The sequence below is a fragment of the Chinchilla lanigera genome, unplaced genomic scaffold, assembly GCF_000276665.1.
Source record: "Chinchilla lanigera isolate Chin_1 unplaced genomic scaffold, ChiLan1.0 scaffold00111, whole genome shotgun sequence".
NCBI classification, from domain to species: Eukaryota; Metazoa; Chordata; class Mammalia; order Rodentia; family Chinchillidae; genus Chinchilla; species Chinchilla lanigera.
The window spans coordinates 2,240,432-2,267,197 of record NW_004955512.1 but is presented as its reverse complement, the minus strand read 5'-3'; the positions used below and the strand labels follow the sequence as shown (position 1 = coordinate 2,267,197).

The following is a 26,766-nucleotide window of genomic DNA, read 5'->3' as shown; positions in this document are numbered from 1 at the left end:
GGCCGTGGCGCCGCAGCAGAGGCGCTCCCGAGCGGGTGAAGGCGGCTCGGTCAGGTGGCGCTGGGCGGCGGCGGCCGTGCCCTCCGCAGCTGAAGAAAATGGTATTCGAGTCGCTGGTCGTGGACGTGTTGAACCGCTTCCTGGGGGACTACGTGGTGAACCTGGACACGTCCCAGCTGTCCCTGGGCATCTGGTCAGGTAACGAGGCCGCGGCCCGCGAGCGCGCCGCCTCCGGGCCGGCGCTGCCCCCTGCCGCCGCGACAGGCTACGGAAGGCTGGCGGCGGCTGCGGGGAGTCGCCTTGGGTCCCCTCTGCGGGGTGGACCGCCGCAGCGGCCGGCGCCCGGGGCTGGGGTTCGAGTTCCGGCGCGGCGCCCGTTTCCTCCTCGCCCCGCGAGCTCGGTCCGGCGTCAGCACACCGCTGGGCTGGGTCTCGTCGCCGTCGTTCGCCCCGTGGTTTGTGACGAAGGCGCTAGAGAGCACGGCAAGGCGAGGCGCGGTGACCCAGGCGCCCTCGCGCCGCCCGCCGCCCGCCCCGAGTGCCCGGCTCCGCCTTCCGCGCCTGGGCTCGGCTGATAACAGACCCGAAACTCCAAGCACAGTAACTCCGGTTGCTTGTGGGTTTTGAACCCGCAGCGTGACCCAGGAGGAATGTGTTCTTTGTGCAGGGCTGTGGAGTTTCGTAAGCCTGGGTAAATTCATTAATTAAAAGTAAAAAGATGCGCCGTGCAGCATTTCAGACCTGCCAGTGACAAGGACGAACGCGCACCTGCGCTGGTTAGTGCTAAAGGACTGCAGCTTTGCTTTTCCCTTACCGCGTGCTCTACCTTATTTAGAGCTTTATTTTTAGTACATCCATGTTTTGTATTACACATTTATTTTAAGCATCAATTACAAATTAGACTCCTTTTGAAATGGATGTCCCAGGGCAAAGTTAAGGTTGTTTGTGTGAACAACACGTTGATTTTTAAAAGTACTTTATTTGTGGATAGGGACACACTGCCAGCCTCCTTCTAAAAGACTTGTTCAATGAGAGCCTTCTTTATGAGATAATATGAACAAGTTTGATTTTAAAAGAAAAGCATACCTCTTCTTACCAGGTACCATGATAGATGTGGACTACCAAAGTAGGAACGTAAGTGCGGAATAACTTGCAGATTGTATAATCCATGCTGCTTCTCAATTGTAAAGTGAAAATAAAATTTGTCTCCACAGTATCTCAAAAAGAAGCCTTTAAAAACTGAGTTGCGCTTTGATCAGTTGTGAAACATTGCTTCTACATTCAAGGTGGGGTTTGTGTAGAGTGTGATTTCTCAGCAAGTTCAGTTAAAGTTGATAAATTAAAATTCTGTCTTAGGTACAGGTCTGTTATGTCTTGATAAATGCTAAGGTACATATCCACCATCACAATAATGATGCACAAAAATTCCGTCAAGCCCCCCAGATTTCCTCCTCTATTCTTTTGTAATGGACTTCCACCCCACCTCCTGGCAGCCTCTCATCTATTTCCATTTCTGTTTCCATTTTGTCTTTTCCAGAGTGTCACATAAATGGTTTGTAGCTTTTGCGTCTGGCTTTTTAACAAAACACATGTGAAAATTATCCATGTGTTTCATGCTTCATTATTTCAGTCCTGTGTATTTAGATAGTGTTTAATCCCACGGATATACTGTAAATATTTGTCCATTTGGCAGTGGAAGGATATTTCATATTTTGGAAAATTTGAATAAAGCCACTGTAGCACTAATGTACAGGTTTATATTTGAATATATCGTATCAGGATTTAGTTACACTGCATCCACTGAGCAATTGCTGTGGTCACTTAAAAAATACTTCTTTAGTCATTCTGCTATGTATGTAGTGGTAAAGCTTTGTGGCTTTCATTTGCATTTCTCAATCCCCACTTTTTTGGCAGGGCGGGGAAGACAGGATCTAACTAAATTGTCCAGGCTGGCTTCAAACTTGTAATCCTCCTATCTCAACCTGCCAAATAGCTGTGATTACAGGCAAGTGCCACCAGGCCCAGCAAGATTTTCCATTTAAAAATATGGAATTTAGTGTTTTTTTAATGTAGTAATAAAATTATGCACCCATCGCTACTATAGCAACATCTAGACATCCCCAAAATAAGCCTCATACCTATTAACAATCACCTCCCCATTTTTTCCTGCTCCTATCCCTGGCAGCCACTAATTTACTTTCTTTAAAATGGGTTTGTATATTTTGGACATTTGATTTAAGAGGAATCATACAGCATGCAGCCTTTTGTTTTTGGTTCCTTAAATTATATTTCAGCGTTCTATATACCGCATTTTGTTTAATTACTTATGAATTGGTAGGCACTTAGGTTATTTACACTTTCCACAATGATGCCACTATGGACAGTCATGTACAAGTTTTTTAATGGACACATTTTAAATTCTCTTTAATATGTACTTAGTGAATTAGCTGGATCAGATTGTAATGCTGTTTAACTTTTTGAGGAACTGTCAAATTCTTTCCAGAGTGGCTGTTTTCTTATTGTTGATAGTTGAGAATTCTTTCTATAATGGAGGCAAATTCGTTATTAGATAATTTTATTTGAGGATTTTCCAACCTTTTTAGTCTTGTCATTTGCAGAGCATGTATTTTAAGTTTTGATAGTTTCTTTATCAAAAACTTCATTTACACTTGGTTAGCATATGAGAGACTGTGGGTTCAATTTCTATCACTGCCAAATTAAAAACAAAAACACTTCTTTTGCAAGTCATATGCTTTTGATGTCCTATTTACAAGATACCTAACCAGAGCCACAAAGATATTCTCCTGTGTTCTAGAAGTTTGAATTGTTTTTGATTTTTAGATATCTTTTTAAAAAATTTAATAGTACAAGTGTAGGTTTCTTACTGAAAAAAATTTTTTTTTTTTGCCTTTTTGAGACAGGGTCTCACTATGCAGTTCAGGTTAGCCTTGAGCTCACTTTGTAGGCCAAGCTGGTCTTGAACTTGAAAGGATCCTCCTGCCTCAGCCTCCTGAGTGCTGGGATTACAGGTGTGCACCACCGTGCCCCACTAAAAAATTTTTTAATAGTACATCCTGGTTACATTCCTTGTGGAGATTGGGTACCCATCGTTAACACATCTTAATTCTGTTCTTATCTCCTTCCCTCCCTCCATCTCTCAATCCTCTTTTGAATTTAAAAGAAAGATTTGTCTCCTTCCTTCCTATTTTATTTTGGTCTTTATATTTTGGGTTTCTCATAAAAGAGAAAGCACACGATATTTAAGCTTGTGTGTCTCATTCATTTCACTTAGCAATATGGTCTCATGGTGCACCTGTTTTCCTACATATGACTCAAATTTGTCCTTCTTTATGGGGAAGAAGTACTCCAGTGTTTGTAAATACATTTTCTTTATCCATTCATCTATTGATGGACATACAGGATGCCTCCAAGATAGAGGTATTATGAATTTTGCTACTGTACCTAGAAGGGGAATAGCTGGGTCAAATGGAATTGAACTAGTTGTAGTTTTTGAAGACTCTCATACTGATTTCCACAGTGGTTATACTAGGTTACATTTCCATCGCTGATGCAGACCCCCACATCCCCCAGCCTTACCAGCATTTGTTATTTGATTTCTGATGATAGCCATTCTTTCTGGAGTAGGAGGGAATCACCTTGTTTTTAAATTTGTATTCCTCTAATGGCCAGTGATGTTGAACTTTTCTTCATGTATTTGTTGACCATTTGTATATCATTTTTTGAGAAGTGTCTGATCCGTTTTTTGATTGGGTCTTTTATTTTTAGGGTTTTTAATTTTTTTTGAGTTCTTTGTATATTCTAAATGTTAGTCCTTTGAGGAATATGTGGCAAAATTTTTTTTCCCATTCTGTAGTTTGTTTCTTCCCTCTGTTGGTTGTTTCTTTTGCTGTGCAGATGCTTTTTAATTTGATATGATCCCATTTGTTGATTCTTTGTACCCTTTTTTGTGCATGTGGGGTTTTGCTGAGAAAGTCCTTGCATATGCCTATGACTTTAAGAGTTTTACCTGTTTCATCTCCTAGCAGACTGTTTTAATATTTAGATCTTTGATCAATTTTGATTTTAGTTTAGTACATGGAGAGAGATATACGGGTCTAGAATCTAGCATCAGTCGCTGCCTGTGGATAGTCAGTTTTCCTAGTTGTTGTTAAAGAGGCTACTTTTTTTTTCAAGTGTATGTTTTTGGGTCCTTTGTCAAAGATCAAATAGTTGAATGTGCTTGGGCTTGTTGCTGCATCCTCTATTCTTATCTGTAGTATCTGGTGTCTGTTTTTGTGCCAGTACTATGATGTTTTTATCACTGAAGTTTTGTAATAGAACTTCACATCTGGGATTGTGATGCCTTCACATTTCTCTTGTTACACAGGACTGCTTTTGCTATTCTGAGTCTTTTGGCTCCATATTAATTTTAGGATTATTTTCTCTCCAGTGCTGCAAAGAATATTGCTGGTATTTGAGGTTTTTTTTTTTTTTTTTTGGTCTTTTTGAGGCAGGGTCTCACTATGCAGTTCAGGCTGTCCTTGAGGAGCTCACTTTGTAGGCCAGGTCGGTCTTGAACTTGCAAGGATCCTCCTGCCTCAGCCTCCTGAGTGCTGGTATCACAGGCATGCGCCACTATGCCTGACTCTTGTTGGTATTTGACTGATACTGTGTTGAAAACTGTCAGTTTTGTGTGACCATTTTGACTGTATTGGTTTTTCCTATCCTGATCTTTTCGTTTTATTTCTTTCTTTTTTTTTTAATTTTTATTTTTTTGGTACTGGGAATTGAACTCTCAGGACCTTGTGCTTGCTAGGCGGGCACTTGTGTCACTGAGCTATATCCCCAGCCCTCCATTTTCTGATGACCTCTTTAATTTCCGTTTTTACTGTAGAGATCTTTCATTCACTTCTTTGGTTTGGTTAACTCCTATTTAATTTTTCTTAATGCTATCGTAAAAGATGTTTTTTCTTAATTTCTTTTTCTGTGAGTTCATTATTGGTGTACAGGAATGGTATTGATTTTTGTGAGTTGATTTTGTATCCTACTATATTGCTGAATTTGGTTTTTAATTCTAGGAGTCTTATTGGTGGAATTTTGGGGCCTTTTATGTAGAGGAGCTTGTCCTCTGCAAGTAATAACTTGTCTTTTTCTTTTCATATGCATATCCCTTTTATTCTTTTTCTTGCCTAACTGCTCTCACTAATGTTTTGAGTATTATGTTGAACAGGATTGACATTAGTGGACATCTGCCAACCTGATGTTGGCAGTAGGTTTGTCATAAATGGTTTTTATGAGGGCGTTCCTATTCAGTCGTTTTATCGTGAATGGATGTTGGATTTTGTCAAGCTTTTTCTATGTCTATTGAGATGATTATGTGATTTTTGTCCTTTTGTTTATGTGATGTATTACATTTATTGATTTGTGTATGTTGAACAATCTCTGCATCCCTAGGAGGATGCCTGCTTGGTCATGATGTATGATTATTTTGATGCTTTGTTGCATTTTATCTGCTGGTGTCTTCTTGAGGATATTTGTATCTACATTCATTAGAGAGATTGGCCAGTATCTTGCTGAGAATTTTTGCATCTATGTAAACAGATTGGCCTGTAGTTCTGTTTTTTAGTTGGATACCTCTCTGGTTTTAGAATCAAAGTAATGCTGGTTTCCATGAATTACTTTGGGAGTACTGCTTCTTTTTCAACTTTATTAAAGAGTTTGAAGAGTATTGGTGTTTGATCTTCCCTGAAGATTGTGTGGAATTCAGCTGTGAATCCATCTGTACTTGGGCTTTTCTTAGTTGGTAGGTTTATTATTGCTTCAATTTCATTGTCTGTTATTAGATTATTCAGGGTCTTTATATCTTCTTGGTTCAGTTTTGATAATTCATAATTATCTAGGACTCTATTTCTTCTGAATTCTCCAATTTATGGAAGTACAGGTTTGCAAGGTAGTTGTTCATTATCTCTGGTTTTCAGCAGTGTCCGTTGTGATTTCACTTTTTCCATTTCAAATGGCATTGATTTGGATATTTTCTTTCCCTTTTATAGTAAAATTGGCTAAGAGTTTTTCTATTTTGCATATTCTTTGGAAAGACCAGCTCTCACTGATTTTTTTTTTTCTTTTTTTTGCCTCAATTTCATTGAGTTTTATTCTGATCTTTATTAGTTCTTTACTATACTAGCTTTGGGTCTGAATTGTTCTTATTTTTCTAGGACCTTGAGGTGCATCATTAGGTTATTTATTTAGGCTCACTCTATTTTTCTGATGTGGACATTCATACCTATAAACTTTCTTGTTAGGATTGCTTTCACTGTGTCTCATAGATTTCTGTATGTTGTATTAGTTCTGTATTAATCAAACATTAATGTTTGATTCTAAGAACTAATTTTTTCCTTGATTCCTTTATGATCTATTAATTATTTAAGAGGGTATTTAATTTGTATCATTTCTCTCATTTCTGTGTTTTCTTTTGCCATTGATATCTAATCTCATTGTGCTACGAGCTGATAATATGCCTGATATAATTTTGATTCTTTTGCATTTATTTAACATGCTATATTGGCTAGTATGTGCCTGTTTTGGAGAAACTCCCATATGCTGCTGAGAAGAATATATATTCTGTTGTTGGATGGAACTGTGTAGATATTTATTATATCTGTTTGTTTGAAAGTTTTTTTCAACTCTGATACTACTTTGTTGATAGTATTTTGTCTAGCTGATCTATTTGTGAGAGTAGGTTATTGAGATCCCACACTATAATTGTTTTTGTGTTTTCTGATCTTTTATTTCCAGTAGTACTTGTTTTATGAAGCTGAACATGCCATTATTTGTTGCATATATAGAGTCTTTCACTTCAGGAAAAGAAAGATGGTATGATGTTTTTTCAACAGGACCCTAGAGAATGTCATATATTGCAGAAAACCCATTACATTGCCAGCCCTTAGAAAAGTTGGAAATGCATGTGCAGCAGTCTCAATGACCAAGGTTACCTAAGCAGCAGTTCCCTGTACTAATAAATATCAGGAAGATAATAGACATCACTTTGAGCACCTCTTGTAATTGTAGAGGCTGAAGGTAACTTGCATTAATCTCATGAAATCTCAATAAATTTAATATTAAAATACTTTACAAATTTTTCTTTCTGAAGTGTGTATACATGTTTTTGGTGGACTCTGTGTTAATAATTGTTATCTCTTCCTGTTGAATTGTTCCCTTGGCCAATATGTAGTGACCTGCTTTGCCTTTTCTGTTCAGTTTTGGGTAGAAGTTCTCTGTCTCAAAGTAGGATAGCTGTACTTATTGTTTTGGGGTTTCCATTGCATGAATATTATTTTCCATCCTCTGCATTTTAGTCCATGAATTTCTTTTTGGGTTAAATGTGTTTCTTGTACACAGAGTACTGTTGGATTTTGTTTTATTGATACATTCTGCTAATCTGTTTTGGATGGGGCAGTGGTGGGGAACCTCTGGCACATATGCTGCAGCAGGCTGTTTGTATCTTTGAAAGCTCGAAAAGTCTCGCCATCACTGGAGAGTTTAGCCTACTCACATTGAGCATTATTACTGATAGGTACTCTGTATTGGCTTATCGCTGTCATTGAATTATTTTCCTGTTGCTGATTGCCTTTCTTTTCCTCCTACTTAACTGCTTACCCTCTGTGGTGCATTCGTCTTTTCTTTTTTCTTTTTTTTGATACCAGAAATCAAACTCATGACATCAGGCTTGCCAAGCAAGTGCTTGTGCCGCTGAGCTATATCCCCAGCCCCTATATTCGTCTTATTAGACCTTTCTTCTCCAAAGAATGTCTGTATGATAGAGTTATTATTTGCAACACAAAAATACCTCTAATTTATAATCCTCTCTGATTTACTCTGTCTTGTTTGGTTTCTTCAAAATTATATCATTTGGAAAATTTTTACTTTTTGTTATGACATCTTTGTGTAGCATTAGAGTTCTTGTTTAAACTTGTTTATTCTGGTTTTAAAATACTAATCTTCTAGTTGTTTTCTTTTTAAGAGATTTGTGTTCAGTAGCCATTTACTATAAACCCTTGTTATACCAGAGGCTATACAAGAAGATGAAGAATCAGTCAGCACAGTTCCTGATTTTAAGGAGTCATTCTTTTGTGGAAGGAGTACACTTGAGAACTCAACAAATTTTTTTCTTGCACTCTTGGGCTAATAAAATCCTAGTGCCTTAACTATTATTATTACGTCCATATTCTAATGTGCACTCAGACCTTTTCAGCTGATGAAACATTTTATTATGAAAATGGTTAAAATGTACATCAATGTTAAGAGTTTCTTTATTTTAAAGAGAAAACTAGCAACAAAGATAAAAACAAAGCAAAAACAATAAAAATGATACAGAATTTTAAAACAAGATGATGGGAAATTAGCAATGGTTGTTATATTACATATTGTTATCTTCAACAGAGTTGCTCAGATTACATGTAAGAATGCAAGATTGATCAAACAATTAAAGAGAATAAAAAATAATTTAAAAAATTAGAAATGATACAGAGTTTCACTAATCAAGATGGTAGGAATTCAACAATGGCTGTTACATTGCATATTGTTGTCTTAGATTAGTTGTTCAGAGCATGCAAAATTGGTCAAAAAAAGAGATTTAAACATTAATTGTTCCTTTCAATAAACCAATAGATATTAGCGGTTCACTTATCACAGCTATCCTTGTATATACATATGTTTTTTCCCTTTCTTTTTTTTCTCCTTTCCCTCATCCCAGGTGTACCTTCCCTTTGAGAAATAATGTTGAGTTTTTATAGTTCACAGCCATGTGCTTACTATCTAGAGATTCTACTATATAAGAATAGCCTTATTGAGGTATAATTGATATTATAAAAATCTATAGTATTTAGTTTTTCATTTAAAGTTTATAATTTCATATGTTTTGGCATGTGTATGTACCATCAAACTTCCATGAGCAAAATAACTAATTTTTAATATTATAATTATATTCACTGTGATATTTCCATGCATCCCTGTGTTGTGCCTTGATATGCCTACCCTCCCTCTGCCCTCCCATACTGTCTCCTTTCTCTCCTCTCCTTTTGTTCCCTTTCCTCTTCAGGTTATTTTGTTTTATCTTATTTTTTAAGTTTTTGCTATGTCTGGCTATTTCATTTAACATGATGTCCTCTGGTTCCATCTGTTTTTCTGCAAATGACATGATTTCATTCTTTATGGTTGGATAGTACTTCATTGTATATATACCATATTTTCTTCGTTTTTCTTTTAAGGGGCGCTTGACTGATTCATTTCTTGGCTATTGAAAACAGTGCAGCAATAAATATGGGTGTGCAGGTTTCTCTTTTGCATGCTGGCTTCATTTCTTTTCGCTACCACCCAGGTGTGATATAGGTGGATCATACTAATGTCAGAGAAATCTATCTCCTGAACTGTTAGATGTCATACGTGCTGAGTTCATGGTTCCACAATATTGAGGAATGAAGTCTTGAACCAGAGAAAGAAGTTATGGGAGTTTCATTGGAAATAAGGGAAAGAATAATAGGTCCTGGATTTTTAGGAGGGGTCTGGAATGAGCTGGCCATCAAGGCCCTTTGTCAGGGGTAATTTATACGGCAAAGTCATAATGGAGGTACAGTGTGGGTCAAACCATAGTCACCCTGTAGTATGGGATTAAAAGTATAGCTGCTTAGGTAATGTTGATCCAATAGGGAAAAGAGTCATTATATCGAAAGAATAAAGGCATTTTGGGGAAGGGATGGGTCGAGATGCTGGTCATCCAAATGGTCTGGGCATCTGATTCCCAACTGGACTTACTGGACCAAGTGGTGGTAATTACAGTGTAATCTCAAGTTGCTGTTTATCCTTTAGGGAGGCATGCAAGCCTGGCCATTGCATCTCCATCTTGTCCCTCCAGCCACAATTCTGCTGTCTTTATTTTTGTGCTGATATTTTGAGGGCCCAATCCTGCTCAGTGTATTAATTTCTTTTTTGGTTTTATTTTTGTTTTTTGGTGTTTTTGAGGCAGGGTCTTGCTATGCAGTTCAGGCTGGCCTTGAGCTCACTTTGTAGCCCGGGCTGGTCTTGAACTCACAATGATCCTTCTGCCTCAGCCTCCCAAGTGCTGGGATTATAGGCAAGCCCCACCACACCTGGCTCTGTGTATTAATTTCTATCTAATTCAGCTGCCTATAATAATATGGTAGCTCTGTTTTCATTTTCTGAGGACTTGCCATACTACTATTCTCAGTGGGGGTTGTATTAATTTACGTTTCCACCAAGAGTATGTAAAGGTTTCTTTTTCTCTACATCTTTGGTAGCATTTGTATTTTGTTTTGTTTTGGAGAATGGCCACTGGGGTGAGAAATCTCAATGTAGCTTTGATATGCATTTCCCTGATGGTTAAAGGTATTGAGCATTTTTTCATATATTTATTGGCATTTGTACTTCTTTTGAGAAGTGTCTGTTCTGTTCATTTGCAAATTTTTAAATTGGGTTACCAATGTTATGAAGTTTTTTGAGTTTTTTATATATTCTGAATATTAATCCACTATCAGATAAGTAGTTGGCAAAGATTTTATTCTGTTTTGTCAGTTGTCTATTCACTCTGTTTCTTTTGCTGTATAGAAGTTTTTAAATTTAATGTGAACCATTTGTCAGTTCTTACACAGTTTTTTTGCTTGTTGATTTTATATCACGCCACTTTTCTAGATTCATATTACTGACATAATTCTAATTAAAATGTGTGTATGCATTGATACTGAATTATAACTGCAGAAATAAAAAATTCCAATAAGTGATATTTTGGTTAAACATTCATGGTATACTATGCAGAAATAGGTAAATTCTGTTTCCTGTTACATACGTTATTTGTGAATATGCCTAGTATTATACTTAGGAATGAAATGTATTTAACTTTTTAAGATGAAAATGTTTGAGTGTTTCAAGTTTATTTTTATTATCTTTTTTAGGAGCTGTGGCCCTCAAGAATCTTGAAATTAAAGAAAATGCTTTGGTAGGTTTTGACTATGAGAATTTGTAATGTTAGTACAGTTGACTATGGATGCTTTCTCCTGATGCAGTTTTCCACCTTAAATTATTTAAGTTTGAGAAAATTTTTTAGAAGTTACTTTATAAAATGTGAATTTTGAAAATTGAGCTTAATTTCCTTAGAAGCATAGTTTCACAGTATATTTTTTCCTGTTTAAAAATATTTATGGTAGTTTTATTTATTTCTGTATGGATTTATTTTTAGTGATTAGCTTAGCCTCTAGTTGTTTTCAAATTTTGTTGCTTAACACCATTTTGACATGTTCAATTCAGTTTCATGAATTGATCCACAACTTCGTGTAATCCTCACAGTACTGACTTTTATAACTTTTTCACATCTCCAAGAGAACCTCTATAATGTTTCCATTTTATTTCTTCATAGACCCTGGGCATTTTTCTTTATTGCAAACTGAAATTTTCAGTCCCCTTTTCTTGCCCACACAAATTTGCATATTATCAGTAGCACATATTAAATCTTTCTTTTTAATGGCTGACTAATATTTCACTGTGTATATATAGTGCATTGTGTTTCCTCATTCAGCTTTTCACATACACTTCAGCTCTTCCTGCCTTTTGGCTCTTGTCAGTAATGCTGCGGTGAGTATTAGTGTGCTGAATATGTTTCAGACCCTACTTTCGTTTCCTTTGGTTACAAAACTACAAATAGAGTTACTCAATTACATGATAACTCTATATTTAACTTTTTCAGGAATCACAAGTTTTTCCATAGCATTACCTCCTTTTATGTTCTTTCCAGCAGTGCACAAGGGTTCTGATTTCTTTATATTCTCCAAATCTTCCAACATTTGTTATCTTTTGCTTTTATTTGGTAACCACTATTCTCATGAGTGGGAAATGTTATCTGATTTTGATTAGTATTACCCTAAATGCTAGTGACATTTGCCTAATGACTGGTGATGTTGGGTATCTTTTGACATGCTTATTGCCAGTTCTGTATGCTCTTTGCAGAAATGTTTTTTAAGTCCTTTGACATTTTTAAATCAGGTTTTGTTGTGTGGTTGAATTTTTGGAGCTTTGTGTGTATTCAGCATATTGATACTTCACCACATATATGATTTGCAAATGTTTTTTCCCTGTTTCAAAAGTTTCTTTTACTCACTTTTGATAGTGTCATTTTATGCACACAATTTTTAACTATATAAATAATTACATAAACATTTATAATTTTATAAAGGGCAATTCATCTACTTTTTGAAATTGCCTAGCTTTTGTTATCATTTCCAAGAAATAATTACTAAATTTGATGTTATGAAGATTTCTTTTTATGTTTTCCTCTGTTTTATGGTTTTAGCTCTTTTTTGTAGTTTTGTAACCATTTTGAGTTTTTTGTGGTACTAGGGGTTAAACCCAGCCCTTTTGATTATTTTGAGGCAGGATATAGCTAAGTCATTAACTTGCCCTGGCTGAGCTCAAACTTGTGATTCTTCTGCCTAAGCCTTGTAGTGTATGGAGATTATAGGTGTGCGCCACCGTGCCCACCTTTAATTTTTACAGATGGTATAAGATATAGGTTCAACCTCTTATCTTTGCAAGTGATGCAACTTACGCAACTGATGTCTACTTTTCCTAGCACTGTTTATTGTAAAGGCTGCCCTTTTTGACCTTGAATGGAGAGAAATAGTTTTTAAAAAATTCTTTTTTTCAAACTGAAATTTACAAAATAAAAGTTTTAATTCCTTTAGAAACAGAAACTGACAGAATTTCTCACCTCTTCTCTTTAAAAAAAAATAAAGATGGTAATAATTCTCATATGGATAGGTTTTTTTGATCAGTATTAATGTAGACCTTCCATTTTAAAAAGAGAAGTTTTTGAATTTTATTGACTTGAGAATACTGCAGTTAAATTCTTATAAATTTGAGTAAGTATTGAAGAATGTGTAAGGTAATTTAAAAACCCTTCAGGTAATTTTGGGAAGAAAAAAGTAGTCATGTGTTGCTCAATTTTATATATACTAATGCTTTACATATTTATTTACTTTTTTATTGTAGAGTCAGCTGGATGTGCCATTTAAAGTTAAAGTTGGTCATATAGGTAAGCTATACTTCTGGAATGTTCTTGCTGGACATGCAACCAGGATAATCTTTATAATATAAACTTTTTAATGGTTCTCAGCCTTAATTTAAAATACAGTAATTGTGTTCATCTTAGATAGAGCTTGTGTAACTTAAAAAATATTGTGAGGTTCATATAGTCCTTGCCCAACAACACCTGATACCTGTGTGATGAAATAATGACACATCTCATTAAATGTTAAAATTGAGTTGAGTACCAAAGCATTATACCTAACACAGGCCTTACCAGTCTCAATTTTGTAGGTTTCAGATTACTTACCATTGCAGTTTTGATTGGTACCAGACATGTGGCATAAAGAGCATGGTCTGGACTATCTGGGCACTGTGGCCAGGAGTCAGTCTGAAAACTTGTGTCTGCTCTGGAAGTTTTTCTGGTTTTCCAGAAGTCACTTGCTGTTTTTTGCTTTGTGTTACTTTCTCTGTGTTTATGGTTTATACTTTATGTATATTGACTGGACAGAAACTGATTGAATGTGAGATTTTGGTATATTTAAAACCTGTCAGCATTCTAAGCTTTTTATAGTTTTATTGTTTCAAATATCAGGGAAGATGATGCTTAGCTGAGATTTTGAAATATTTTGTGTTTTCTAGTCAGATTTGTAGATTATTGAAGCTAGCAATATAATGGTGCCATTGGGACATTGGTATTCTAAAAGCTTACCTAAATCTTGTGATGAAGCTCTTTATAATTTTATATACTGTACTAATAGTTGGTATTAAACCGTATGCTACAAAACGTTTTCATCCATTGTGTATAAATGCCGTATTTTTTTTAATCCATTTGTCTGCTGATGTGCATATAGGCTGCTCCCATGATTGAGCTATTATAAATTATGCTGCTATAAACATGGGTATGCATGTATCACTATAGTAGGATGTCTCTAACCCTTTTAGGAAGATACCTAAAAGGGGAAAAGGTGTGTCAAATGGAATTTCTAGTTTTAATTTTTTGAGAAAGCTCCATATTGATTTCCATAGTGGTTGTACTAGTTTACATAATAGGAGGATTTCTTTCTCCCAACATCCATACTAGCATTTGTTATTGATTGATGATAGCAATTCTACCTGGAGTAAGGTTGAATTTTAATGTTTTAATTTGCATTTCTCTAATTATCAGAGATGTTGAGTATTTTTTTTTTCCTGTATTTGTCACTTGTACTTCTTCTGAGACATACCGATTCATTTCAGCTACACATTTTTTGAATCTTTTCTTGGGGCAAGGTCTAATTTGTTGTTTATATATTATAAATTTTTAGTCCTTGGTCCAAGGAATAGCATGCACAATTTTTTTCCATTCTGTTGGTTGTCTCTTTACCCTGTTGCTTGGTTTCCTTTGCTGTACAGAAATTTTAAAATTTGGTATGATCCCATTTCTTGATACTGCTTGGTACTATTTCTTGTTCAATTGGGATTTTGTTCAGAAAGTCCTTTCCTGTGCCTGTATCTTCAAGAGTTTTGTGTATTTTATCTTCCAACAGATTGTTTGTGTTTTAACATTTAGATCTTTGATCCATTTTGATTTTAGTTCAGTACATGATGAGAGATAAAAAGGTCTAGATTCAATCTTGTGCCACTAGGTAGCCAGTTTTCCCAGCACCATTTGTTAAAGAGGCTATCTTTCTTCCAGAATATGTTTTTGGTTCCTTTGTGCTTGTGGTTATTTGTCCATCCTCTCTTCCATTCCCTTGATCCACATGTCTTTGATTTTACCAATACTGTGCTGTTTTTATCACTGTAGCTTTGTAGTATGATTTGAAGTCTGGGATTGTGATGCCTCCTCCTTTGCTGTTATTTCCCAGGATCGGTTTTGTTCTTCTGGGTGTCTTCTGGCTCTGTATAAATTTTAGGATTGTTTTCTCTACTTCTGTGAGAAATGTTATTGGCCTTTTCACTGTGATTGCATTACACTTATATAGCAGTTTTGGAAGTATGGGCATTTGGACAATACTGGTTCTCCTTTTCTAGGAACAAGGTATATCTTTAAATTTTCTGATGTCATCTTTGATCTGTTTTTTCAGAGTTTTCATTGTGGAGGTCTTTGGTATTTCTTTTTTTTTTTTGGATCTATTGTGAATGGTATTGTTTCTCTAGCTTCTTTTTCAGTGAGCTCATTATTGGTGTACAGGAATGATATTGACTTTTAATTAATCATGAGTGTTTTGGTGGATTTTCTTTTGGCCCTTGTATGTAGAGGATCATGTCATCTACCAATAATGATAATTTTACTTCTTTCTTTCCTATATATACCTGTTTTTACTCTTGCCTGATTATGGTGGGTGGTGTTCTGAGAGTGGTGAAAATGGACATCCTTGACTTGTTTCTGATTTTAGAGAGAAAGTTTTTAGCTTTTCCCCCATTTAATATGATGTTGGCTGTTGGCTTGTCATACATGGCTTTTATCAGGTACAAGTAAAGTCCTTCTTACCATTTTTCTCAGAGTTTTCTCATGAAGGATGTTGGATTTTGTCAAAGGCTTTTTCTGCATTTATTAGGGTGATTATGTGATTTTGGTCCTTGCTTTTGTTTATGTGATTTATTGACTTGCATACAACATTCTTTTCAGCACATAGGACCTTATTCAAAATAGAACACATACTAAAGAAACTAGAATCACATTTATTGATTTGCATATGTTGAACTATCCATGCATCCCTAGATGAAGCATACTTGATCATGATTATATGATCTTTTTGATGATTTGTAGCATTCTGTGTAATGGCAAAAATTCCCTGGCATAAATTGGTCTGTATTCTGCAAGAGACTGACTATATTGAGAACAAAACAGAGTTATTAATTTGAGGCTAGCCACCCTTCATCCCTGATTTTCAAATCAGGGAAGTGGGCACCTGCGAGCTGTGATTCAGATCCTAAATAGGTTTTGGGTTTCCATGGTTACAAATTGGGATGTTACATGCTCTGACCCCAGTGGCCATATGGTTTTTCTTTTATCTTGTGGGACCCCAGGTCAGTTGCCGGTCACATGTCTAACCATGATAGATGTTTCTCCCATTATGTTCCATTTGTCTCCTTTTTTACAACTTATGCGTTCCTTTAGGGTTACCATGTTTACCTAGGGCCAGAAGGTGGAACTACCCAGGCAGTGTCACGGAGGGTTACCTACACCTGGGCGCCCTTGTCTCAGAGAGACATTCCAGTTTGACTAGGGGATTAGCTCTTACAATGTCCCGGGAGGCTTCCGAAGGCACCACTTAGGCTTTTACTAAAAGTATTTTATCTAAAATAATATGCTATGATTCATTGTCCCTTACAACTGTTTGCCTGTATATTATTGAGGATTTTTATATCTATGTCATTGAAGTGATTGGCCTATAGTTCCCTTTTTGGTTGGGTCTTTTTCTGGCTTTGGGTCAGGGTAATGGTAGCTTCCAGGAATGACTTTGGGAGTACTTCTTTCCTTTTAGTTTCATTGAGGAGTTTGAGGGGTATTGGCTTTAGGTCCTCTCTAAGTTATTGTAGATTTCAGCTGTGAATACATTGGGTCCTGGACTTTTCATAGTTGGAAGGAGTTACAGCTTCCATTTCATTGCCTGCTATTGGATTATTCAGGATTTTTATATCTTCTTGGTTCAGTTTTGGTAATTCATGCCTAGGAATCTCTGTATTTCTTTTGAATTGTCCAGTTTATTGGAGTACATGTTCTCAAATAGTTACTAATCTTCTGGATTTCAGAAATGTCTGTTGTGATTTTGTCTTTTTTGTTTCTTCTTGTATTGATTTGGGTCTTTAGTTTCTTTCTTTTGATAAGACTGGCTAAGGGTGTTCTGTTTTGTTTACTCTTCCAAAAATTGGCTTTCAGTGTACTGATATCCCCTACCCCCTGTGTGTGTGTGTGTGTGTGTGTGTGTGTGTGTGTGTGTGTATGTGTGTGTGTGTGTATGTATGTAAATAATTTTTTTGGTCTCAACTTCATTAATTTTTATTCTTTATAATTTCATTCCTGTACTAGTTTTAGATTGTTCTTGATTTTTTAGGATGTTGAGGTGCATCATTATGTTATTTATTTGGGTTTGCTCTGTTTTTCTGATGTGGGTGTTCACAGCTAGAAAGTACCCTTTTAGAACTGCTTCCTTTGTGTCCCAAAAGTTCTGGTGTGTTGTAGTGGCATTATCATTTGATTCTAGGAATTAAGTTCTTCCTTAATTTGCCCTGTGTCCCACTGATGATATAACATTGTTTAATTTTCATGTGTTTACATATTATCTGTGTTTTCTTTAGTCATCGATTTCTAGTTTCATTGTAGTATGATCTGATAATATGCATGGAATAATTTCAGTTCTTTTGCATATACATAAGCATGCTTCATGGACTAGCAAGTATTCTGTTTTATTTTTTATTTATTTTTTTTTTTGTTGTTTTTTTGTTTTTTTTTCTGGTACCAGTAGTCAAACTCACAACCTTGCGCTTGCCATGGAGGTGCTGTGCCACTGAGCTAAATCCCCAGCCCTATGTATTCTGTTTTATATAAGGTGCCATGTGCTGCTAAGAAGAGTCTGTATTCTGTTGTTGGAATACTCTAGATATCTATGAAGTTCATGTATTGCATGGTTTGGTTCAACTCTGATATTTGTTGGTTGTTTTTTGGTTGAGTTCATCTATTTGTGAGTGTGATATATATATAATTGTCTTCACATTTATCTGATTTTTTATGTCCAGGGGTCTTTGTTTTGGGACACACAGTTGTTTGGTCTGTGTTATGGTTTGTGTCTAGATGTCCCCCCCCCGAAACTTCATTCAGTCATGGGGCAGGCTTCTAGAGTTTTTGATGGATTCATGTTCCAATGCTGGGATTATGGGTGTGCATGCTACACCCTGCCTGGGGTGGGAAGCCTGCATACAGTATAAGGGAGGGAAAGAGGCTTGCTCTGTTCCTCCTCTTTCTGCTTTTGTTGCTTTTGCTGTTTTCCTTCGCCATGAACTATTGCCCTCTGCTATGTGCCTCTTGGCCTTGGAGCCAGCCAAGTATGGACTGAAACTTCCACAAACTGTGAGCTGAGTAAACCTTTCCTCCTTTAACCTTACATGTCGGGTGTTTTACCTCAACAGTGAGCAAAAACTAACTAAGACAGTGCATATATGTTTATAAATGTTATCTGTCCCTGTTGAATTGTTCCCTTAACCAGTGTGTGGTGATCTTCTTTCCTCTTCTAATCAGTTTTGGCTTGAAGTTGACTGTGTCTGAAAACAGGTTAGCTACACTTGCTGTTTTGGAGTTCCCATTGCGTGGAATATTGTTTTCCCTCCTTTGATTTGTAGTGTGTGTTTCTTTTGGATTAAATGTGTTCCATGTATACAGCATATCATTGGATTTTGTTTCTTGATCCGTTCTGCCTGTCTTTTTATTGTGGAGTTTAGCCCATTCACATTAAATGTTACTGCTCTAAGGTATTAACTTATTCCAATCATTATATTGTTTTCCTTTAGCTGATCTTTTTGAACCTCACTCCCCAGCTGTTCACCCTGCATGGTGTATTCATTCTATTAGACTTTTTGGCATTGTTGGCTTCATTTTCTCAGTGATATCCTTCAAAAGTTTTGGTAGTGCTGGTTTGGTTATCATGAATTTTTTAAGGTGCTCTTTATCATTGAAAGACTTTATCCATCTATTTTGAAAGCTAATTTTGCAGATTGTATGTCTGGTTTAGAAACCTTTAAGGTGTGTCTTGAGAAATCTGCTGTTATTCTAATGTGTTTACCTTTGTGAGTGATTCATTGCTCTTCTCTGATAGCTTTTAATGTTTTTGGTCTGTAATGTGTTGGATCAGTTTTTTGTCTGTAATGTGTTATGGAGAAGTTTATCTTTGACTGTGGTTATTTGGAATTCTGTATCTTTCACTTATGTTTAATTCTTTCTGTATTTGGAACATAATATGCTATTATTTCTGTAAACTTTTTTATGCTGTGTTGTTATTTTTTACTAATTTCAGTTAATCTTACTCTTTGTATCTTCTGGCAGTTGTATCTGTTTTTCATATTTTTTTTTCTTGTTTTTAAAGAATCTCTGAATAATTGTTTTCAGAGACCATCTTTGGTTCTTTCACTCTGTCCTCATGTGGGTCACTTCTGCTGCCCATAATTTCAGTAGAATTTTTAATATCCTAGATTTCTGTCTGAAACTTTTCCATGGACTCACAATTCTTTGCTAAACTAGTTATTTATGTTTTGTGTGGTTTTGTTTAGCTTATCTAGTTTCTCTAGTGTCTAATTTAATTGTGATGATCATTATTAAATCCATTGTCTGTTATATCTTCTTTGTACTCACAGAGCACCTTATTGATATGCTTTTTTAATCTCTGTTATCCTTTGGAATAATTTGTGCTTATGGCTTTCGATTTCCTCCTCCTTGATTCCCTGTGAATGAGGTTTAGGGAAATTGAGAGTTTTTGAAGGCATTTTGTTGCCTTGTTGTCTGATGTTTCCATTGTTTTTCTGTTTTGCTTTGTGCTGAAATTTGTGGACCTTATATTGGAAAGACTTCGTTGCTAGTGTAGAGATCCTTTTAGTTAGTGTCTGCTTTTCATTGATGCACTCTTGAAGGGCAAGGATACGTATAGTCCTTTGCCAAGATTCAGCCACCTCCATTAATTTGGGAGGGGAAGATATAGTATAATTGACCCAGTACCCAGTTCTCTTTGAAATAGACAGTAATATTGTTAACAACACAAAGGTACTCTTGATATTAGTACACAGATTAAGCCTATTAATACTGATAGATGTACTACCCTACTAAATCAAGTTACATAAACTTTTAAAAATTTGCCAGAAGTCATTGAATTTTTACAGTGATTGTTACTGTATTTTATTGTAGGTACAATTAATTTTATGATAAGTTAAAGACTGTATTGGGAGAGGGCTGGGGTTGTAGTGCAGTGGTGGAACACATGCTTTGGGTGTATGAGGCCCTAAATTCTATCTTAGCACCAGAAAAAAAAAAAAAAAAAAAAAAGGATACTCACACACAGATGCACACATATGTTTCAAAAGAGTAGATAGACTTACTGTAGAGCCTACCTTCCTGCTTTCCTTCTTCATTTTTTTCCTGCCTGCTTTTGTTTTAAAATGAGAATCAGGTAATTTTCAAGGGTAATATAAATTGTGGAAAGGTACACTGAGCTATACATTTTGGGAATCATTTAAGGTGTTGTTTGCATACTTTTCTGTCAGTCTTTTATTATTTTTGTCTATTGGACACTAGTTTCTTGGAAAGAAGTGGGCTTAATTTTTACTATCTTTTTTACCACGTAGCATATTACCTAGTATATGTTAGGGACACAATTTGTTGGATAAAAAAAGTACACATTTCCAAATGAGCAGTACAGCAGTGCAATTCTATAGAAATGTATTTTCCCCTTCCCAGTTGGGTATTTTAGTCTTAATGATCTTTCAAAGATCTCTTCTTTGACAGAAAATACATTGATGGTAAACATAGGTTGAATGAGTAATATCCTTGTACTTTCTTTTAAAAAATGTAGGTACTCTTAACCTTGTAATTCCGTGGAAAAATCTTTATACTCAACCAGTTGAAGCTATATTGGAAGAAATTTATTTGCTCATAGTGCCTTCTTCTAGTAAGTAAATTTTTAAAATTATAAATTACTTTTCTTTAAAAATCACTTCATGTTAGAAAATAAGAGTTATAAAGTATAAACTAAAGAGTTGGCTAACACAAAGTGATCCAGAAAAGTGGTGACCATGTCCTAATGATGATGATACTGACTTTTTTGTCAGTATTGGAAAAAAATAATAAATTATTCTTCTGTAGATAGAAAAGTCTTTATATTTTATACATATATTTGCTCAATAGTGCTTTTGGGGAATCTTTTGAGTATTTTAATATTTATTTTTAGTATTTGTTAGTTCAGACTACATTTATTTTAAATCTTTGTAGACTGATTTAGAAATTATTTTCAAGGATATTTTTTGGATGAGTATTTTTAGATTAAGATTCTTTTTCTTTATGCTTCATACAGGAATAAAATATGATCCTTTAAAAGAAGAAAAACAACTCCTAGAAGCAAAGCAGCAAGAATTAAAAAGGATAGAAGAAACAAAACAAAAAGTTGATCAAGGTAAAGAAGACAATAAATTCCAGTGGTAATAAAAGTTCTAAATATTTATCATAGTAGAATATTTTTCTCTAGAAGCATTTGAGATTATTTAATAAATATGAGAGAATTTTATTACATGGTCTGTACACAGATTTTACCTTGCAAAAATTTATCTTGTGGCAGTTACCATATCTGGCTTTATAAGGGTAAGGTTAGTTTTTATGATAGCAATTATTTTTATCAAGTCTGTTTTCTTACCCTTCTAGATTTTGCTCTTATATTCTATTTTTATCACTTATTTATCATTTAAGGTACTTAATGTCTGGATATATTTATTTTGCCTCAATCTGCTCTGACTTCACATCTTCTTCTATTTAACTGTTGTAGTTTGGGGTTTTACTAGAGAAACAATATAATACAGGACACATATTTATAAGATTATTTTAAAGTCACCCAAAGAATCATATACAAAACGAGAGTGTGGGAAATCTGTCTATACACTAAAGACCAAAGAATTCAGCTGAGGGCCTGGATCCCACAGTAGTGTCCTGCATGAGTCCAGCTGAAAGACCTACAGCCCATAATAGTGCCCTGCACGAATCCTCCTGGAGGCCTAGAGCCCACAACAATGTCTCATGCAGGACTGTTTTATGGATCTGGGCTGGGAAGGCCCAAAGGTCAGTGGTGGAAGCTAGGTCTGTGCCAACAGAATGAAGTATCTTTGCTAGCAGAATGAGGGATCTGAATTGGAGCCAGAAAACGACGCTTAAAGTAAGAACCAGAGCTCCCCCAAAAAGTACCACAGCCATCCTCAGCAACAGTGAGGTCCCAAGCTCCTCTGATGATGAGGGAAGCTGACTTCCCATGACAAAAGCCAACTCAACAAGCTGCTCCAGGAAGTGGAGTAGTGCACTACCTTCTCCTCCAGAGCCAGGAAGCGATGCTCAAAGTGAGAACTAGAGCTCCCCCAAAATGAACCGTAGCCATTCTCAGTGGCAACGAGATCCTGAGCTCTTCCTCTGATGAGAACAGCCAAGTTCATCAGGAAAGCCAGCATGACAGCATCTTCCAGCGGAATAGCTCAAGAGAACCAGCAGCTCCCTGATAGCTTCCCAACACCTTTAAACTTCTTCCTCTCTAGTTCTGTCTCTTATGCTACTGGCAACAATCCTCAGGTAGACCTCTGAGCACACATAGCACCATGCTGGTTCAGTTCAGCTGGGTGTTACAAATTGACTACCAGTTGTCAGTCCACCACATTAACCTACAGTTACCACAGTTACTTTTTCATTGTGGAAAAAGTGACCCTTAGAAATCTAATTTCTTTTCACCTGTTCTTGGTCACCATCATTAGCCACTTTTTACATTCTGACTCTAACTTTTTCCCCTAGTTGGTCTTTAGTTTGTAAGTGTATTGTAGCCTGTTCTTATTTTAAAACATAAAGTCACCTTCTTCATCAAGTTATCTTCATTGAATAGTTAAGCATTTTAAAATTATATGTATGTTGACTTCAGTATGCTTGTCCTATATTAATTCATTTTTTAGCTGAAAAATAAAACTCATTATTTTTCCTGTTAACAAACATTAGTGGAGCTTTAACACAGTCTCTGGCAATACCACATGTAATTCTGTTTTCTTTGTCATATTTCTTTCAACTTGTAGGTAGTCATTCATCCTTAACCCCAGTCTTCTCCTTGCTATATCTGCTAAACTTGTTTATTTTAAAATTATTTTTATTTTGTCAAAGTAATACAGCTTTAAAAACTAAACAAGACTCATAATTTTAAAAAATGCCAAAATTAGTTCCCTGACTCAGCCTTGGACCCTACTCCCTCCAGAACTATCATTGCTACATAAAATGTGCACAGCTCCATTACTTGGTTTATTAAATATTTATGGGAAGTGTTTCCTTTTATGATGGGCTCAGAAGGTTGACCAAGTAGTATCATGGGGGCTGGGGATTTAGCTCAGCGGCAAAGCGCCTGCCTGGCAAGCGCAAGGTCGTGAGTTCGGTTCTCGGTACCGGAGAAAAACCAAAAAAAAAAAAAAAAAAAAACAAGTAGTATCATGTTTACTACTGAGCCTAGTGGTATACTCTAACTACGTATTATACTCTAACTATATAGTTTTTAGCTCAACTTTGATTTTTGCTTGGTAAAGGTAGGTGGGTGTGGGTGTGACTTTATTATGTAAACTTGTATTTAATTTTTGTTTTGGTATGGGACTTGCCTTTTCCCTCTGTGTACTTGAGGTTGAACCTCCTAGGGTCTAGGGACCTGGGCCCGTGGTAAGCAGCGATGGTGAAGAAAGAGGATACCAGAGACCAGGCTGATGGCGCAGATCCACTTTATTGTGGAAGTAGCAGGCATTTATAGAGTAGGCTAGAGGCGTGGCAGTGGAGGCGGGTCAGGGGTGTAGTTTGGAGGCAGTACTTTTGGCCGGGGGCTGTGTGGAAGCAAGAGGTCAGAGCGGGACAGCCTAGGCAGGGCATTTACTCGGTTTGCCGAAGAGTCTGAGTTTGCTCAGACTCGCCTTTCTGCCACAGCTGTCAACCAGACCTTTGGACCTCTCTTTCCCACATGTACTATATTTTAAGAATCTGGAGCATGATAGGTCAGTTATCTTCTTTGAGACTGGGTCTCTCTATGCAGTTCAGGCTGGCCTTGAATTTGGTATGTAGCACAGGCTGGCCTGGAACTCAACAGCGATCCTTCTGCTTTAATCTTCCTACTGCTGGAATTACTGGTGTGTGCTATCACGCCGGGCTTAATATGGTAAGTGCTTGCAGTAGTTTGGCTATTGGCTTGGGAGAGAGGAATACTAGAAGTTCAATTGCTCATTTTATAAACTTTAAACCAGTTCGTACATTATGTCTCCGTTCACCATACTCACTGATGGCCATTTTTGTTTTGGGGAGTCTCAAGTTCTTAAACCTTTCCATGGCTAGATTTTCTAACTGATCTTGGGTTTCAGTGGCATCTCCATGTATGTTCATTGAGGATTTTCTTATCTTTTTTGGCTAAGGCCATATGTTTTTGTTTCTAAATTCTCATTGCTTCTTCATATATTCTTTTTCCTATCTTCTTTCTTTCACTTTAGAGATTTATCCATGTCTTTTTAACCCTTATTTTTTGCTTTACTGCAGTTTTACTGAAGAATAGAAAAATGCATGCAATCTGCAATGTTTCATCAGAAGTCCATCCTGTGGATACATTGTCTAAAATATAATATGTTTTTATTTCTTCTTTTTTTTTTTTGGAAACAGAAGTTTTGCTAAATAGTTCAGGCTGGTCTAGAATGCACTCTGTAGCCCAGCCTGTCCCTGAACTCTTGGAATCCTGCCTTAGCTCCCATCTCCTGGAATTACTCACATGTGCAACCATGCCCAGCTCAAAAATATAAATGTTCAGTCATGCTTGAAATTCATTAAGTTTAAGTACTTCAGCAAGAGCTGTAAAAGCTCTCATGATATGAATCCTGTCTATCTCTCCAGCCTCATATCTGGTTCCCAAACTTCTAGCCATATTAAACTACTTGGCAGTTTACTGAATATGCCAGATTCTCTGCACTTGATTTCATTTCCTGCTTTATTGAGTATTCATTTGAAAATTATGAATTAGGTGATAGTTCAGACCAGTGGAGGCAAACCTTTTAGAGACCAAATGCCCAAACTACAACCCGTAACTCACTTATTTTTCACAAAGTGCCAATACTGTAGTTAAACCTCAATACTGAGATATTTAGAACAAACAACTCATACACTTGATTCGTGTTCCAACAAAGAGGGCTCTGTGTGACTGTTGCAGCACGCATACTATAGGTTTGCCACCACTGGTTTAGACTGTAAGATATGGATGAGATTCCTTACAGCAGCAATATAGAATAAGAGAAACAGTTTTTGCAGGGTACCGGGAATCAAACTCAGGACTTTGTGCTTGCCAGACAGGCACTTGTGCTGCTGAGCTGTATCCCTGGCAAAAGAAACATTTGTAGGAGTGTGCCTTCAGGAAAGCCAACATCCATAGTTTGTATAGAAAAGGAGAATAGACAAAACAATAGCAAAAAATGAGTGGCCAGAGAATAGGAGGAAATTTGTAGTTTCTGGTTCCATGGGTGAAAAGCTGTTTTAAATTAAGAAGCTAACAGTATATCAAATCCTGACAAAATGTCAGGTACGATGAAGATGAAGAAATTAATCCTAACACATCTTTCATTGATCACCTCAGAAGTGACCAAATTTATAGGAAAAAAGGACTTTATATTTACTGATGGGATTCAAAGAGCTTCTATTTTGTTGCTTATTTTACTTAATAATGTGGTCCTTTTATATTTAAATATATTCACTTAACTCATTTGTAGTACATATGTTTGATATCTTTGTTAATTTTCATTATCTAAGGTCTCTAGGACCAGCTGCATTAGGGGATACAGATTATTTGAAGAAAGGGACTATGTGTATTGCCTATAGAGAAGACTAAGAATACTAATGGAGGACTGGTACTAGAAAAGATAGGACTTTCATTGGCACTTTTAAAAAGGGAAGACGTAGTAACTAGGAGCTATCAAAGGCTTTATTTTAAAGAAATTATAATTTTTTTTAAGACAAAGACATATATTTTGGCTCACATTTCAGACTGTAGTTGGCTGGCTCCGAGGCAGGACAGCATGGTAGAGGAGAGCTGCTCATGGCATAGCAGCCAGTAAGCAGAGCAGGAAGGGAGGAGCCTGGAAGGGAGATATAACCTAACAGGTTATTCCCACAGAGACCTGCTTCTTCCAGCCAGACCCCACTTCCTACCAGCAAGCCAGCTATAATGGTTCTGTGACCCAGTCATCTTCCAAAGGTCCTGCCTGTGATTGCATGAGGCTTTAGGGGAACATCCAGATGATAAGCCTATGTAATACCTCCATTCCCATGGAGAACATTATTTCACTTCCTGTCTGTGAACTGGGTCAGTGTAGATACCTCCTATAGGTGGAATCTTAGAAAATTGTCTATCTGTAGGTCCTTTTTTCACTTAATGTAGTGCCTTCGTTATTCATTCATGGCATGATGTGTCAGACTTGCTTTCAAAGTCTAATATTCCATCGTGTGTATATATCACATTTTGTTTATTCCTTCGTCTGTTGATGGACAGCTGGGTTGCTTCCACCTTTTAGCTGTTGTGAATAATGTTGCTACTAACATGCACATACAAACATCTGTTTGAGTTCTAGCTTTTGATTTTCCTTAGTATATGCTCAAAAGTGCAATTGCTGGATCATGTGGTAATTCTTCGTTCAACTTTTAAGGAACCACCGTTCTGTTCCCAGAGTGGCTGTACCTTTTGCATTCAACCAGCAACTCATAAGGGATCCAGTTTCTCCACATCTTTGTTATGTATTATTTTGAGAATAGCCCTCCTAATGGATAAATGGTATTGCATGCATCCTGGTTTTGATTTGCATTTCTCTGATGATCATTGATGTTAAATTTTTTTTGTGTGCCTACTGGTCATTTGTGCATCTTCTTTTGGAGAAATGTCTATTGAAGTTCTTTGCTCATTTTTACCCAGGTTCTCT

At 36.4% G+C, this 26,766-nt stretch overlaps 1 protein-coding gene across 3 annotated transcripts in view; it reads left to right on the top strand.

Moving 5' to 3' along the window:
• Nucleotides 1–26,766, top strand: part of Vps13a (vacuolar protein sorting 13 homolog A (S. cerevisiae)) — a gene marked incomplete at its 5' end in the record, with an annotated part of 229,395 nt that continues 202,629 nt past the window's right edge. For all 3 annotated transcript variants that reach the window (XM_013506545.1, XM_013506546.1, XM_005408304.2), the window contains 5 exon segments: nucleotides 1–198; nucleotides 10,965–11,008; nucleotides 13,054–13,096; nucleotides 20,628–20,723; nucleotides 21,126–21,224. In XM_013506545.1, coding sequence (XP_013361999.1) covers nucleotides 99–198; nucleotides 10,965–11,008; nucleotides 13,054–13,096; nucleotides 20,628–20,723; nucleotides 21,126–21,224 — 382 coding nt within the window.